Source organism: Tympanuchus pallidicinctus, unplaced genomic scaffold, assembly GCF_026119805.1.
Source record: "Tympanuchus pallidicinctus isolate F22 unplaced genomic scaffold, pur_lepc_1.0 scaffold1, whole genome shotgun sequence".
NCBI classification, from domain to species: domain Eukaryota; kingdom Metazoa; phylum Chordata; class Aves; order Galliformes; family Phasianidae; genus Tympanuchus; species Tympanuchus pallidicinctus.
In genome coordinates this window covers 4,936,256-4,953,797 of record NW_026294618.1, presented here as the reverse complement: position 1 = coordinate 4,953,797, position 17,542 = coordinate 4,936,256, and the positions used below count along the sequence as shown (strand labels likewise).

Sequence of the window (17,542 nt, the reverse complement as noted above, 5' to 3'; positions counted from 1 at the left end):
AGAATCTGAAGCACTGAAATAGTTCTGTAGGAAATTTCACACTACAGTGCTGTCAGTCTGCAGTGACTGAAACCGTGCTGAGCCAACTGTTTGGTTTGCAAAAGCTCTAAAAACTAAGTCAGAGGCTTGAACACATCCCCATTTCTGAAAGAGGACGGTGGATGTTAGCAGAGGGCCCTGTCAGGACTTCATTTTTGGCTAACATGTTATTGACAGATAATAAGCCTTCACAGGATTTGCCAGGAGCCCTGACATGTCATGTCCAGCTGCCACCTAAGCCTTCACTACCTCAGAGCTGGGGGGAGCCCATGTGAAACACATTTCCTTGCAGAACAGAAAATCTATGTATTCAGACATCCTTATAGAAGTTTTCCTAGATGAAACTACATGAAAAGGAACATAAAGCAGTAAATGGTCTCCACTGGGGAACTTCATTGATCATATCTGCAATCCTGTCTTGCACGACCAGCCCAGCAGATAGGGGAGATACAGCTACCTTTTTTTGCTACCACTACGTAAACTCTGCCTGAAAGCAGCAGCCTACCCACATCAGCCTCTAAAAACCAATGTCCTAATGATCCCACTGCACAAAGGGACAGACAAACAGGGCTCTTCTGCTGGGAGAGAAAATGAGGCAAGCCTAGCACAAAAAAAAATTCTTCAGGAGGGCAAAATGTACCACTGTTTATTTAGGTAGTAAGCATTAAAGATAACACGGGGAATGAAAACAGACATCCTTCTCTTATTTACTTGAAAATCACCAATCCTTTAGGACTGACTGTTGTATAGAATAGGAGAGATTACGTAGCTACACTTCTCAGCAGTTTTCAGCTATGCTGCTGAGATTGAGACCAAAGCAAGAAAGGGTGGGAGACAGCATCCCAACCCTCCTCTGCCTTATCACCTCATTGCAGGTCAAGCTGGAAGCAAAAATCAGCCTCAAACAGTGATGCCATGAACACCTGCTGAAAAAGAGACTGTTCAGGGAGACAGTCTGTGATTACTACAAATTTGGCATGACTACTCCTCTAACAAGTTCCCTTGGAAAAAATGATCAAGATCTCTTTTTGAGGATGATTTGCATACCTCAGTGCTGGGGAATGGTATCCTATTAAAAGCCCTGAATCATTGCCTGGCTCTTATCAAAAACATTCTAACTCTCAAAGAACACCCTAAAGGAAGAAAGTACTTCTCTCCCTCCACTGTGCCCCAGTGCGGTGGGACAACAGCCTTCTGATCTACTTTTTATCACCTTAACCTTTTTAGGAGAGCCGTTATACACCAAGTAGCTTGTTGCATTGAGTTGAGAAGAACAGCTTTGGAACCTAGGGGGAATACCTGGATGTGAAAAATCACAAGAGATGTTTCTATTCCCTGAACAGACAGACAGCTTTCAAGCTAGGACTCCTGCGTGAAAGCAATTTGACATATCTGACAGAGGAGAAAACAGGCAGTTTCTGTCAGTATTCTTATATATGCATCTCATATAACTCTGAGTTAAAGCCAATGCAATAGAAACCTGTTTTTCTTTTTTGCATGCTTTTTTGATAACCAGTCCCAGCCCGGTGAATACCACACTGTCTACCATGCACACCCTTCCTCCGACATCCCAGCAGTTTTGGGAAGCACTATTATTTCCATGTCCCATTTTTACTACAATCTGTAAAAAGAATCCTTTCACTTTAGAGACAGGACACAAAAAGGAGATCTGGAGTTGAGAAATAGAAGGCGTGTTCTTACTGGTGCCGAATCCACAAAGCCTGCTGAGCCTCAAGTGCAAAGGAACTTGCTGCAGACAGCCAGCCCAGCAGAAGAACCACTGACTCGTTTTCTGATGCTTTAGCTCCATGAGCATAGCAGTGCCTTTGGGCTAATAAATTCTGCCAGGAAACTCTGCAGTACTTAGTGCCTTTGTGTTCACTCTTTCTGCTTTCAGTTGCACTTTATATTTGGACTTGTGCAAATCATCCAGGAGGACTCTGACAGAGCACAAAACCCATGCACCAGCATAGCTATGATTTATACAACCCTCTCCTCTAATAGGAACTTCACAATGCACGAGGGTTGGCAAATTTCTAGCATATGTGCTGATTTGCATTCTGTTTGCAAGAGAAGCTGACGCCCACCCATTTCACAGGGCTGACAAGGGATAGGCTCACATATAAAGCCTCACTTGCAACCTCAGAGTTTAAGGAAAAACTCATGGCATCAGAGGAATCAAAACAGCAGGTAGGCTGCATGCTGGCTCTCTGATGAAAAGCAGACTTGTATATTCAATATCCAGAGGGCAGTAAACCTTCTTGTAAAATGTCACTGTCATCTCTGGTCCAAGGACACCTTTGTGTTGACTGAATTGTTAAAAAAATATTCAATATCATATCTGCTAGAATATGGATCACCTTCTGTATTACGAGCGCGTTTGTATAAAATTTATGGGTGTAATAAATTATTAATAGATGGTGCAGCCATAAGCAGTCCACATTATAGATGGCCACAAACAACTCCTTCCCTGTTGGATTTTGGGAGTCCATAGGAATTGACCAGTTATCGAAACTGTTCTAACACAAATGAACCATTTTACTGCAGTGTCTTTAACGTTCAGCTGAATACTACTACTGAAAGGAAAGGGTATTTCTCACAGCAGGTACAGCTGGGGAAGGAGAAAAACAAGTCCTGATTACTAACTCCCAATCTCTTTCAATCCCTTTCATGGCCCTGTACTACTAATTCAAACTGCAGTGTCTCTGCTTACCCATACGTAAGCAGGCAATGACTGGTTTTCTTCACAGCTGGCTAGCAGACATTGCCTTTTGTTCTGCAGTTGGAGACGTGATGTGTCCCTGCAAAGGACAATTAACCTGAAGATACCTTTTACTTGCCCATCATGTTTCATTTTTCTCCAATTCTTCTTAACTTACAGAATGAAATTCCCTTCAAAAATGCTTTCTTAGCACTCTACTCGACAAAAAATGCTTTGTGTGTTCAGAGTCAACAGTAAATCACAGATGCAGGGTATGTCTAGTCAAACTGGCTACTGAAATGCAGCTCGAAGTATGAGCACAAGCCACATCTTTTCCCCACCTTTTGCTACTTACTTCTGGCATGATTTCGATCTTCTCATAGCGTCGTTTATAGGGAAGAGTCAGGACCTCTGCTCTGCGGTAGGACATTGGTGGAGGCTGACAGTCTACCATCAAATCCGTACGGTGAGACTGGGAGGGAGGTGGCTGGGTGTACTGCTCTGGGCAAACTACATGGAGAGGCTGGAAAAGAGGACTGTGGTGACTTACAGAAATGCCTGGTTGGTGCTGCGCACTGCCCTACATCAGTAATCGTTGCCATAAGGAGGTCTGCAGATTGGTATTAGCAAGTTAACTTAACTCTGTGAAAACAACATCACAAAGATGAAAACCAGAAGATCCAATCAGGATTGAAACAAACTGTCCAAGGAACAAGCAGTATTTACTTTGTATACAGACATTGCCCAGAGTAACAAGGCCAAAATTTGTATCTTTAAGCAGTACATCAATATCAGCAGTCATGTTAGCTGCCATAAGGAGAGAAAAAAATTAAAATGTTCAACAGCATTCTTGTCCAAATGCTTGTCATCTCAATTGGAAGCAAATACAGCAGTGGTGCAGACCATCACAAAATGGCACGGAGTGAGGCAAACACATCAAAACACAAGACTGCAAAAACGTTAGCAAAATAGGCAACTCTGAGTTTTCACGACCTGTCAGCAATGCATTAACAAATGCATAAGCAAGCTGATTACCACAGGGATCACCACAGGATTTAAGGAAGCCAAAGGAGTTTCTGCCAGCTGCTTTGGGAACAGCATACTTCAGTAGTTACATGGAGGAAGAAAAACAGGCAATGTAATTTCCACCAGTGACAAGCCAGGTCACAGAATGAACAGGTAAGATGATCGAGACATTAAGAGATTTGGAAGAACATGCATTTTTGTGTTGATTTAATGATGTCATGAGTCAGAAACCAAATTTTAGCAGAAACAAATAGGATGGATAAGGAGAGGCCACGAAAAGCAAAAAAAGCCAAGGGGGAGAAGCAGAGACTATCTGGAAGCTCTGCCCTTCTTCCTAGACAAAGAAGGACAGACTGTGCAAATGGAATGAGAACAGCAGTCAATTTGGAAGTAATATGTGAGTGAGACTCCACAGCAGCGATGCCAGAATCATGGCAAGGATCAAGTGCAGGATTAAGTTACAGGCATTGAGGAGATGGTTAAAGCTGAGGGCACAGAGGATGATCTGCTCTTGGTACACCTTACATTAGGACTGTATCAGACACCCAGAGGCTAATTTAAACAAGCAGGAGAAAGAATAATGGAAAAGTGTCATTCTCTGTGCTCTCTGATAGAGAAAAAACCTGCGTGTTATCTCGTTTTGCCATTATTTAACATAACAATCACAACCAACTTATTTATTTCAGATGAATGTGTGAAGAAACATAAGAAAAGGCAATAACAATTCATTACCTGGACTTCTTTGAGCAATTTAGACACCTGGATAAAATTCAGTCTTGTGTCAATGGGGCAGTAAACACATTTCATGGCCAAAGGTTGATAAGGAGCCAGAGCATCCAGGTAAGAGAAATCTGGTTCTGAAAAGAGAAATGTTGAAAATATGGAATGCCTACTGAGAACAAAGTGGGCCTGGCTCATCTCTCATTCCACATTCCAGTCTAGACAAGCTGTTTTATAGCAAAGCTAATTTTGCTATACTTTCTTTTCCCTCCTTCCTTCCCCCATCCAATATTTTCAGTTAATCTGATGAAAATTAACCCCCCAATTAGACTTACCTTAATCAAGCTACAGAGCAATACTATTTCATCTGAACACATTACTGCATGCCTTTTATAACAAATTTAATCAAGGCAAAACCATTATCTCTTATTTTTAATCAGATCCTGTAAAAGAAGGCAAGATGTCTAAGTTTTGGTATCATAAGGTAACCCAAATGTCAGTTTCACTGTGGCAGGAAGGCAGCATAAAGATTGTATCTTGGCTAAACCTGTGCAAATGTCCCTTCCTGCAAACACATTGCCTTGCAACCCTTTTTCTCTCCAGCACCTTTTTTTTCTATCTCAGTGCTAGGTGGAAAAACAAGGGTCTACATTTTAATACAACCAGAGAGAATCTGCAAGGTGCTCTCTTCCTGAAATGGCAGGAAATTGGGCCTTTCAGTTATGTCAGCAGAGACAGGTCAGTATGAACTGCAGGCTGTTTACATTAGGGGCTACCCAGAAGCTGAGATGGACTATGATTGTGTTTTCAGTTGATACCTTTACTAGATCTAGTAAGTCTCAATTTCCCCTTGTACTTTTAGCACTGATTTTGAAAAATGAGGCTGGTGGTGTGCCAGGAAAAAGCCATGCACTGAATGTACTTTTACTCACACAGAGTAATACAACACACAATACTGTTTTTACTATTTTTTTGGTGCGTGGATCAAAAATGCAAGGCCTGATACATGACGTGGTGAGGATCCATGGATCAGGAAGTTCCTCTGTGCTGGGTGTGGAGCTGTGGCACAGGGACCAGAGAGGCTGTGGGGTCTCTGCCTTGGGGATCTTCCAAAGCCCCTGCACGTGGGTACCCTGTGCTGGGTGGCCTGGCTGGGGTAGGGGGGAATCAGAGAAGGGCTGACCAGATTTGTCATGCAGACAGCAAAAAATAATGACCCCAACATTTTATATTGCAAGTAGAGCATCCATCATGGTATCCAACATTCAATGCTGGAGCTCATACAACTGGTAAGGATAATTGCTAGCCTAAAAATCTGATACATCTAAGTGTCAGTGGTCATGATGTGGTTATATTTACCTTGTGAGAACAGAAAATAATATCAGTCAATGATATGCATGTTTGGAACTGGGGCAAATTCAAAGGGGCAATTTAACCTAAAGCAAGCATCAGTGTAGCTGCCTGGGAACATTTAAGTGAGAAATATTAACAAAAAATGATACTTGTACGAAAATATCTTATTGGATGCCTCAAAAGCCATGAATTGCCAAACACGAAACGGAACTTATACTGGGCAAACAGCCATGCTAGTTAAAAGCACATGTGTTAGTGCCAATGAATCAAAGCCCAAAAACATGCAAAAAGAGGCAATAAATAGCAATGCGTAATAAGAATACTGAGAAAGTAGCTAGTTGAAGAACTATAGTCAGATAGGATTAAACCAGAGGACATTTTAAAATATGCTGGGGAATAAAAAAGAAAACTTAAGTCAACCACTCTGCTAGAGATGTAGAATGAAACTGCACACGGTAAATTAAAAAGTTATTAGAAGAGAATCCATCCCATCTGGCAGTGTGGATGACACAGATTTGACTTTCTGAAAATGTCATGAGGCTGCAACTACTGAAAATACATATTTTTGAGTCAATAGGTTCAGATAATCTACACATGTATTTCTTGCTCTAACTATCCAAAATGGCACCAAATCTACAATCTCTCTGAGCAACTAATGAGGACATAAGTAGGCTTGGAAAAGTGAGAAATTCCAATACCCACATTCTAAGGTTGAAATTGCAACTCTAACACAGGACTTCCAACATTCAAAACGTGAAAACATAACTGGAGCTAGTCTTCACATGAACTTGTGATACAATGCAATTGCTACTTGGAAGATAGTAAAAAAGCAGAATTCAACTGCATGATGGGAGGCAGCACTCGTCAAGGATGCATTTTCTGAGAGAATGACAGGTCTTTAGCTTTTTCCCTAAGACATCTGATTTACAACTATGTGACACAGTTGTAAAATCTTCCACTGTACAGCACTAACGTGGCATGCATGAGCTGTTTTAAGATCTCCTACGGAGCCAGTTTTTAACGCGCTGCTGTTATCAGAGCGAGAGCAAAAAGTGGACTATTTCTATCATGGTTTCTTCCAGAACTTCTTTGTGGCTCAACGGAATTCAATATGTTTAATCAATAATCTATTCAATGCTGCTTCAGTGGTAACATGCAGATGACACAAGCAAGCAAAGCAGCTCTACACCTCACTCACAGCTGGTGTTCTGCCTTGGCTGCAGCTGCTGTGCTAGTCTGTATTCTCTTGAAGTTGTTTCTTACAATACAAACTGAAAAGGTGGAGACTAGCTAGCTCCTGTGGACTAGAGAAGCACTATCATAACTAGTAAGTATGACTGCCTTGTAATTCAAAGGTCCTAACTACTAGAAACAATGAGCCTTCAACAGGAGAAATTAGAACATGATGTGCTGTCACACACTCCTTCAATGGACCGTATTTCTCCCATTACTCCAGGCAATTTTATCTCAGAACAGGAGAAGCTAGGTAATTTAATAATAAAAATCCTAGATCTCAATGAAGTGCTCCAGATTTCCACTGGAGATACTAAGAATTTAATCTGCTAGGAATTTCTGCAGACAAATAAGTCTTTGTTCCAGCTGAGACAGTCATAAGGAAGTAGGAACATCCTGCCTATGGACAGAGATAGGCACTGAAGACAAAAAGACACAGCTTTAAGTAACAAACCACAAGAAGTGCCTGGAATCACTGGGCACTCCAAGGTCCCTACAGCCAACATTTACCTGAAGTATTGACTGGGAATGAATCTCAAAGACCATAACCTAAAGAATCCATGAGTCGTTATGCTCTCCATTTGGACACCTTAACAACTGGCCAGAGCCAAGCTCTAACAGTAGCCTGTTCTATTTCCTCATTTCATGGAAGGATTAGCTTGATATGGAAAGATCAATTCTCTCTTCTACACAGGCACAGAATGAGATGTTTTGCCATTAAAGACCAGTTTCTGACATCCTCACTGACTGTGGGTAGCACTTGCACAACATGATTAATGCCACTGATTTCCTGAAAGTTCACAAAATACACAACCCAGCAGAGGGTGTACATGCTCTGGTTTTAACTGAAGTCCCTAAATGGAGTAGGAATCACTATTTCCAAAATAATTTATATCTGTACTGCTTTTCTACTGCTTACCCTAATTAGGGCCTATTTGCTGACATTATCCCAAAGGGCAGGAGTGGTGGGCACCATAACATCTATGAAGTTAGTACTGTGGCATTGTGGATCACTCCCCAGCACAAATACAGTTTTGAGATTAAAGTTTCTAATCTGCTCAGCAGGAACTCTCTTGTATCTTCTTTCCCCTTGCAGGAGGGAAGTATGTACTAATTACATACTGCTTTAAATCTACCAATAACCTTTCCTTTTCCAAGCCAGTATAACAGTGTCACAATACTCTGATGTGTTTTCGTACCAATACTGTAAAAGAGTCAAAAGGATTTGCCAATCACTAGTTAAGAGAAGAAAAAGGAAAGAATGAACCCTTTTCCAAATCTATTTGCATTAGGAGGTTTCGTGCCTCCCAGCAAGTTCTATTCACTAAGAAGAGGGGGAAAACAAGCTTAACAGTGGGACTCCATCATGAGCTTGCTGTGGGAATAGGTTTGATCAATTACTCAGTGTTCTCCTCCCATTTCTAATTATTTTTGTCCTAGTCCAAAATTCACAACATTTTTATCTGACTGAGAATTATATTCAACACTTCTCCTATTTATAATAGAGTTCTTTCCACATAAAACCTGTAGCAATGGCTTTAATGATCATGTCTGAACAGTGCCCACTGTAGGGTTCTGTCTGGATGACACACAGGGAATAAAGAGAGGCACTCAGACAGAACATCAGTTCCAGGGAAGGTGCTGAAGCTTTTCTAAAGAAGATCAAACTGAAGAAGGCATCCCTTTTGCTAGATCTCCCTGAAGCTTCATGTTCTCTTTTAAATATTTTGTCTTGCTGTTAATGACTGGCATGATCCTGGGCTGCAGCTGTCCTTAGGATCAGAGATCACAGATCTCTCTGAGGTGGACAGTGCTCGAATCGTTAAATCCATTAAAATTAGAAACATACTGGGACAAGCAGAGGAACTTCAAAGATGGAACTGTTGTGCCCCTGGCAGCCTGAGTCATTGAGAAATAGCTCCCCTGGTTTTTAGTTGAGCTGTACCTTCAGCTTCAGATGCAGATGTGTCCATCAGCTAAAAGGAGTCTGAAAAACAAAGTTCAACCAGAAGGCAGCAACGGCATAACCCACTGCTGCTAATTCTGCATGAGGTGAACACTTACTGACCAGCAGACAGCACAGAAATACCTTTAGAAGCAGACTGGTTGTACAAGGTTACTAAGGAGTCGAGCAGCAGTCTGAGGTTGTGAAGAAAGGGCAAGACAAGGTGTGAGGAAAGGCTGGTGATTCCAATGGAATATGGAGACAGGTCTTGCCTGAGCTTAACTTGCAGCCAGCTGCTTCTAATCCAAAAATTAATTTCCTGTAGGCGTTTTACTGCTGTGCACAACAAAGGTTTTGCTTAAAAATGGCAAGGATTGACTCTGCATGGCAAAGGTTGGCTCTGCAGGGCTAAAATGAATTAAATGGCACAATAATTACACTTGTCACTACACTCAACTCTGGGGTCTTAATTTAAAAGAGCTCTTACTGGAGTCAGAAACTTCTGCTCCAGAACAAATGAGTAAAGCTCCCAGGATGTAGCCACACTTCACCAGAGCACAACTTATTGCTAATTTCATAATGATACCACATTTTACTTACCTGTGAATATAACAGTGTTCAAGCTAGATTTTCCCCATAACTCCATGAAATGAACCACATCCCCAAATCTTAGAGAGGGATGCCCAGTAAAAATGACACATGGCTGCTTGAAGTCATTGCTGAAGTCTCCATGGATGCTGGGGTAATGTTTTAATTTGTTTGTCTGAATCAGCTGAAACAAAAACAAAAGTTCAGACATTACGAACTTCTCATGCCTCTGTGCCCTGTAATTCCAAGTGTTTATTTACATGTGATTACAAATATTCTACAGGTTATTCGTATTTCATCACAGAGCCCCTTCCTGCATATTCCTTAGATTTTTCAGTACATTTAGTCATTACTGTCCTAAATGTTATGAAAAGGAAGTCAGAGCATGGCGCCAGGTGCCTCCAAGTCTTTGCTCTCGTTTCTTTGGTACCAGTAAAGAAACTGAGAGGAAACTGCAAACACTCCCTTCTTAGAATTTCCTGGAGTGAACAGAGAGCTCAGCTGCCACACTCAAAACAAGCTACTTTTTCCTATTTGCCACAAGCTCTGGGTACAGACATTTAACCTGGTTTTCTTCCATCCCAGCAATACCAGGCAATTTTGCCCTCAGCAGTACGTTGCTGTGAATTTCATCTGTGTAACGGGTTCAAACAGAGCCAAATCCTCTGGAAAAGCACAAGAAAGAACAGACTGTCTCCTCCTACCACTGAAATCAGTAATAACAATGAACAATAAGGAGTACTTGTCACTGGAGGTGGCAAACAGAGTATAACATACCTCATGCATGCAGAACAGATTTCTTTACTAAGATAAGGAAGTTTAGTTACCCAGGCACTATTCGAAGGAGAATTTTGCTTTATATCACCTGCCTCTGTTTTCTGATCTGTAAAGCAAGTTTTAACATAGAAGCAGTACAGTTGGCTAGTGTGTTGTGCACCTCCATGTAATATCATGCAAGTATTTCCTTGGCAGATACATGCTCCCTACCCCACCATGAAAACAACCTTAAACATGTTGTTTTTTTATAAAGTATGTGATTTAAAGCAATGAAATCATACTCTGAACAACTGAGAAAACACCAGGAGCAAGACTTTCTCCGCCAGCCAGTTTTTATAGGAGGAGAAACTCTTTCTCAAAGATCTCTCCATACATTGCTGCCTCCTGCCATGCATCACAACACTGCCCAAACTACAGAATTCAAATATGCAAGGTTCAGTGACACATTCCAGCAACAGTTGTGCATTGAAACCCCAGACAGTATCACTAATTAGCAAACAGCATGCTCTTCATTACGTGTCATAACATGATGGGTGCATCATCACTTTCTAGCTGAAACTCTGTCACTCAAGATGTTTCCCTTCACTGTAGCATATTTGATTTCCAAAAGAGGAACTAAAAATGAACATTAAAACAAGCAACTTTTCTGGTCTCTCAAAACTGCATCTCATCTTTTCAGATTCTCCTCTACTTGTTATATTTGGCCACGGTAGATCTAACTCAGATTGTGCACCTACATGCATACATGGGTATGAAAAGAAAACTGAAAATTCTGGTATATCTTTACGTATCTAGGCAACAAATGCACAACAAAGCACTTTTGAATGTAAGGTTATTACACAACAGGTTCTTAATTGAACGTAGAATATCAACCCTACTACACTCAACTTCTAGCTGGCACTACCTAAAGGTATGCTTTGGTGCTAGAACAGATAATGTACAAACTTAGCCTCAGTGACCTCTCAGTAATTGAAAGCTGGTTGCACACAGGTGCAAATATTTGTACCTTTCTCTTTTGAGCTTGATCTACTTTAAATTACTAGCAGCAAATATTCTGCCGTGATTTTGCTTCCCATTCATTCTGTTTAAAACTGCCACGCACTACCTGGATGACTGGGATTGAACAAGACTGGTATCATTCCTTCTGGGGTTTGACACAAGTTGGAAACTGCAGGTGGATGCAGCCTGTTCTTACCATGTGGATCCTTGGGTCACAAAGGAGGAAGCTGGGCCACTACACTCTGCAGCTTAGTAGTAACATCAGATTGCTATTTAGTCTTCAAAAGGGAAGATTGAAAATACACCCAATAACTGCTCTGGCAGTTAATTTGCACTCAATCTTGCAAACATTCTTGCAATTAAGGCTGGTAAAGATTTCCGATTAACACATCTGGAGTGCAATATTTAGAATCTAAACTTAGCTCCAGCAACAAAAGCTGCAGGTTGGCAGACAATGGGCAAAACAACTTTGATGCCACAAAAAAATCACTGGCATTTAGAAGAACAGGAAGGAAATGGACCCATGAATTTTGTCTTTTGCCAAAATGGGAAGTCAAAAGTGCCAAATCAAAGTTGCAAAAGCACTTCCAATCGGATGGAGAAGAGTATTTCTATTCCAAAGACCAAATGGGATTTGTGACACAAGTCTAAACTTAAAGTCAGCATCTACATGAAAGACATCTTCACAGCTGCCATTTACATGCTTCTGAAAGTCTCAAACTGTTCCTCCAGCATCCTGATCCTCAGCTTCCTCAACATTACACATATTTGCATACAGCAGCACTCAGATTTTGCTACACGTGACACCTGCTTCAGTGCACCCATACGAATGTCCACTGTACGTTCATGAACACAAAATGCTGCACTGTCTTTGAAGCATTATGGCAGCTTCAAGCTCCTTCCTGATACTTGAAGAGACAGACACAGGACCACCAACTCAGTTTTCAGGACTTTAAGTTTTGTGAGCATTGAAGCTTTTTAAGTTTCAGCAACAAATCACTGAGCACAATGTTGTGGAGCCCTGCTTCTAACTGGAGTGCTAAGTCAAGAGGAAAAACGGCTATGTTGGATCCTTAGCATCATCTCCTGAGCTGTGGGGACTTTTCAGCTTTTTTTAATAGTAGAAGATCTTGAGAGGTAAACCCCCAGAAGCTCCATACTGTAGCCCACAATCTCCACTTCTCACAGTTGGACACAGCGGGGGTGAAAGGCTACATAAGTAAGTTTAGAGGCGTTCTACTCACTCCAGTGATAAAGCAGCTGGTAGATGTTATTATCTAGAGCAAAATCTTTTCTAATTACCCCATCAAAAATATATGGAGCTGAACTTGCAAAACAAGTCCAACAAAATTTCACAAATCATTAAGGGGACTAAATCTGTTATGATCTGCATGGGTCTTTTATACCTGCAGATGAGAAGGGTTGTATAAGCACAACTGTCATTACCGTTCAGAACTCCAACCAAGCCTGGGCCAAGGCCAATATCTGGCATTTAGTCAGTCCATACTTTCAAAACGGGACTGATTTCTGTTAACAACATTCTGAACATTTTTTTGTACATAAAGAACATTTATTGACTGAAAGCTGAGATAGGGGATGGTAAAGCACTGAACTGAGACAAAGGACTGCAGTGTTTTTTTAAATCCCAAATGGTTATTATTCCCTTTAAAGCAGTACACTTGATTTACAGGGTCAGCAACTGCTGCTATAAACAGGGTAAATCTCTAGAGCCTTCATGTACCTTTACTGAAGTCAGCCAAAATACACTGCTATTTACTCCATGTGTTTTTGTGTGTTCTGTATCCAGAATTTTGAACAGATGTGGTTGTTATCAATGAATGAGGGATGTGTGGATGACTTTCTCTCCCTTACTCCCTTCATAAGGCCAGTGCTAAAAAGGGCCAAATTCTGTACAGTGCTAAACAAAATATAATATATATGATCACTTAGTTCCAGGTATTTATTGCTTTGAATGTGATATCCAAGAACTGGTATATGGAAGAGGGAAGCAAAGACAAAGAAGATAAATGCTAGTATTTAAGACCACAGAATCAATATTACCCCCTTCCTGGCTATTTTCTGTCAGAAAAACAGGCTTTTCATAGCCATTTCTCCTTGATGTTACTAACAGACACTAAGTAAGAGGACAGTAAACTCAAACTCTTCCTCCACCAGCAAATTCTGATCAATATAAATCACCTTGCAAATATTTCTGTTGCAGCCACTTAGAGAAGTATTGTGAAGTCAGGATTCACTTACCTCATAGCCTGGAATCAGCTATGTAAACATTGAGCAGAAAGGAAAACGAGTGAAAGCTTCTCATTGTGCCTTGTGAGAACAACTCTGCTATTCACTTGTATAGTCTCTGCTTTCACAAAAGGGCTGGTGCAGAATGTAAAATCCATGCATCTATGGCTCCTGTTAAAATGGTCAGGGATGTGGCTAATTCAATGGGCATGGTGGTGACAGGTTGATGATCTAGATGATCTTTTCCAACCTTAATGATCATACAATCATAGAATGGCTTGGATTGAAAAGGCCCACAATGCTCATCCAGTTCCAACCCCCTGCTGTGTGCAGGTCATCAACCAGCAGCCCAGGCTGCCCAGAGCCACATCCAGCCTGGCCTTGAATGCCTGCAGGGATGGGGCATCCACAGCCTCCTTGAGCAACCTGTGCCAGTGCCTCACCACCCTCTGGGGGAAAAACTTCCTCCTAAGATCCAACCTAAACCTCTCCTGTCGATTCCATGATTCTAATTCCTTGGCTGTGGCTGTGTAAGGATGGGATATTCCCATGCCCTCCTGAGATGTAGTGAAGCACCACAGATGACACCAAGCTGGGAGGTGGTGTTGATCTGCCTGAAGGTAACAAAGCCCTACAGAGGGATCTAGATAAGCTGGATCGCTGGGCTGAGGTGAATGGGATGAGCTTCAACAAGGCCAAGTGTCGGGTCCTGAACTTTGGCCACAACAACCCCATGCAGCGTTACAGGCTTGGGGACGAGTGGCTGGATGAGTGTGAAGAAGAAAGGGACCTTTTCTCCCAGGACAACAAACAGGACCTGGGGAAATGGCCGAAAGCTGTGCCAGAGGAGGTTTAGGTTAGAGATAAGGAAGAACTATTTCAGAGAGTGGTCAGGCACTGGAATGGCTGCCCAGGGAGGTGGTGGAATCACCATCCCTGGCAGCGTTCAAGAGGCGCCTGGATGAGGAGCTGAGAGATATGGTTTAGTGCCTGTGGTAGCAATGGTGATGGGAGGGCGGGTGAATGATCTTGTTGTAGGTCCTTTCCAACCTTGCAATTCTATGATTCACCATGAATTGGTTTGTGAATACTGGAATAACATAACAGCATTCCTAAAAAAATAAATTGCTGATTTATGTTCCACTGCACTCCAGTTAGTGGAACCTTAAGCTTGGAGGTCCTCTTCCCCATCATATGATAATCCCCATCTATGATAATTAATTACTGGCAAAAAACTGAACTGCCAGTATTGTAAGCATAGAGGTGAGCCGTCCACAGAGATCCATCCCTCCCCTGTTTGTTTCTCCATTATATTTCTCCAGTTTTTCTTCTGAGAAATCACTGGCTGGAATGTAGTTTGACTCAGATCCTAAATTCCCTCCAACAGCGGAGCACAGAGAAATGCCTTTATAAAGCAGTCCTTTTAGCAGTGCACCAGCTAAACTGGCTGCAGCTGAGACTTCAAAAGCTTGTGTGAGAATTTGGACACCCCATTCATATTAACTTTAATAAGAATTGATGTTCAAATTCCACCTACATCTCTGAAGCACTTAAGCCCACATTCCTTGCTCACTGCAGAGGGAAAGCATATTCCCTGTACACTCAGACTGGATGCTTGGAAACAAATTGCCACCCCAAAGAGTCATAAATTCTGCACTGTGATTGTGTGGGAGGAGACATGTTGAACATCTACTACTCCATTAAAGAGCAAGTAACCTGAAGGGAATAGAAGTGTTTTGGGGTCTCTGCAGAGTTGAACAGTGTGTCTGGTTTCGTTCACTACAGCAGAACAAGGAATGAGTTCAGAGCAGGTAACATAAATCACAAACCTGGAAATCTTCCATGCAAAGGGAATGAAAAGCTTTAGAAGGCTTAGTACAGAGAAAAGAATAAGATGCTCTTTCATGCCATGCATGAGGCACCACTGGAACTCATTGCTGCAACGGACTGCCAGCAGCTCGGAGGATTTTCTTCCTTGTTTGCTTTTAAATTTTGTTTGTACATCTAATAAGAACATCAAATTTCAGGACTAGACAGCATGCTGGGCTGGACCTGTTCCGTGGATAATTAGAAGCCTATTTCCTGGCCTGTCCTTCTCTGATGCATCATGCCAGACACGTTATTAATGCTTGCTAGTAACTGAAAGGCACGTTTGAGTAATTCCTTATTTTCTTCCAACAAGTGAGCAGCTAAGCAAATCTTTTCATGATGGACAATTTCCACAGAGTTTACACAGCACAAACTCACCATTAATTTGAAAAATGTAAGGCAATTCTCCACTAACAACCTATCCAAGAGACATGATCACTCACTGTCTGTTTCTGGTACTCATTAAAAATTTCCTTGAGCATCAGAAACCAAAGCTGATCACTCTGAGGTTGCAGAGTCACACATTTTGAAACAGTATTTACCTACGACAAAAAGGGCTGACTGCTGGTTCAGGCTCCAGCCTAGTAACAGGAAGCCATGAGCCCAAGCTCTTGCTTCCTCCTAGACTGATGGTATGACCACGGCCATGCTATTGAGGCCAGGCCTTATGTGAATACCACTGTGCTTGGTAAAATTACACCAAATACAGCACTGCAGCTGAGTCTGGTGTGCATGGACATGGCAGGGGAAAAATGAATTTGTTAAAGATTGTGCTGAGAAAAGGCTATACAGAAGTTTCACATTATGGAAGTTACACATACAGCATTAGCTGCAAGATTTTGCATGGCCTTCCCTCCTCATTTACATCATTTGCTCTATCTCTGTATTTCACAGGAGAAACCCAGCTCCTCTCCTTGGAAGCAGTAGAACAGCATTAACCAGCTGTGGGTCTCACTGTAATGCAACCTAAAGCACTTGACAATCACCAGAGGAAAAGGTTGATGGTAGCTGTCCCCTGCAGGGCAGCAACAAGGAATCATAAGCATCAGGTGAGCCCTGCTTACCTGACATGGCCATCTTGGTGCTGCGTTGATGAGTGGGGCTGTGTCTGCTATCAGTCATCTACAGAAATCTCAGTATGTTTTGACTGCTTAAAACCAAGCCGTGCATCTCACAAAACAGAAAGCAGCAATCTGATCTGGCACTCTCAAGCGTGTCTAAACTCCAGTGATTTATGACCTCAAAATGAAATAGCAGGCTCAGTCCTCCTTTGCCTGGGTATTAGCTTCCTTTGGTTTTGCTGCTAGGCAAGCTTTTGAAAGTGTTGCTGTGTGCCTAGGGTCACTGCCCACCAACACACAAACTGGTTTTGCAAAACAGGCAATATGTATCAGGAACAAAAAACGAGAACTGTTAGGTCACTTTGATCATCACAGGGCAGGAGGGGGTCAGTGCAGGTTGCTTCACTTTCAAGTGTTTATACAGCAGATGTAAGCGACCGCTCAAAATGATAATCTCAGATGTGTTACATGACTTGCTGTGAAATGTGCAATACTTCAGACAGCAGCTCAGCACTGAAATGCCAAAAGGTGTTTAATAGTTTAATAATTTAAAGGCATTAAACAGTCATTTAATCGTTTGGGAGCCACAAGGGTGTGGGTGCACACTATTGTGTCATTTAGGCAAAAATTTAGGAAGCCTTAGGCTGGCTTCCTGTCAATTACACCCATGGGTTAAATAAAGCTATTTGTGCATCACATGCACCACAAGCACCCAGCCTTGTGGGTCATAGCATGATTTGGCCTTGTCAAGCAAAGCCTGTACCTGCGATAGTCACATCACTCTGTGCACTTCATTTTGTCAGGAGGAAACTGATCCATTATCCACTGCTGTGAGTCCTTTCCTAGATAATTACCTCAATATACACCTAGCACTGAGCATTCAACAGCTAAACAATCATTTGGCAAAATCTCATTATCAAAAAGCCTCAGGAGCACATAAAATGTCCTAAAAATTAGAGGACATAGTTATCACTCTATAAAGAC

General features: G+C 41.8%; 1 protein-coding gene across 2 annotated transcripts in view; it reads right to left on the bottom strand.

Annotated features, from left to right (window-relative positions):
• The window catches only part of INTS9 (integrator complex subunit 9), a 68,972-nt gene that overhangs the window by 13,337 nt on the left and 38,093 nt on the right, over window positions 1-17,542 (bottom strand). For both annotated transcript variants that reach the window (XM_052692153.1, XM_052692164.1), the window contains exons 12-14: window positions 9,618-9,789; window positions 4,499-4,623; window positions 3,096-3,263 (exon numbers count right to left, since the gene is read on the bottom strand). In XM_052692153.1, the coding sequence (XP_052548113.1) occupies window positions 3,096-3,263; window positions 4,499-4,623; window positions 9,618-9,789 (465 nt within the window). The remainder of the gene's footprint in view (window positions 1-3,095; window positions 3,264-4,498; window positions 4,624-9,617; window positions 9,790-17,542) is intronic.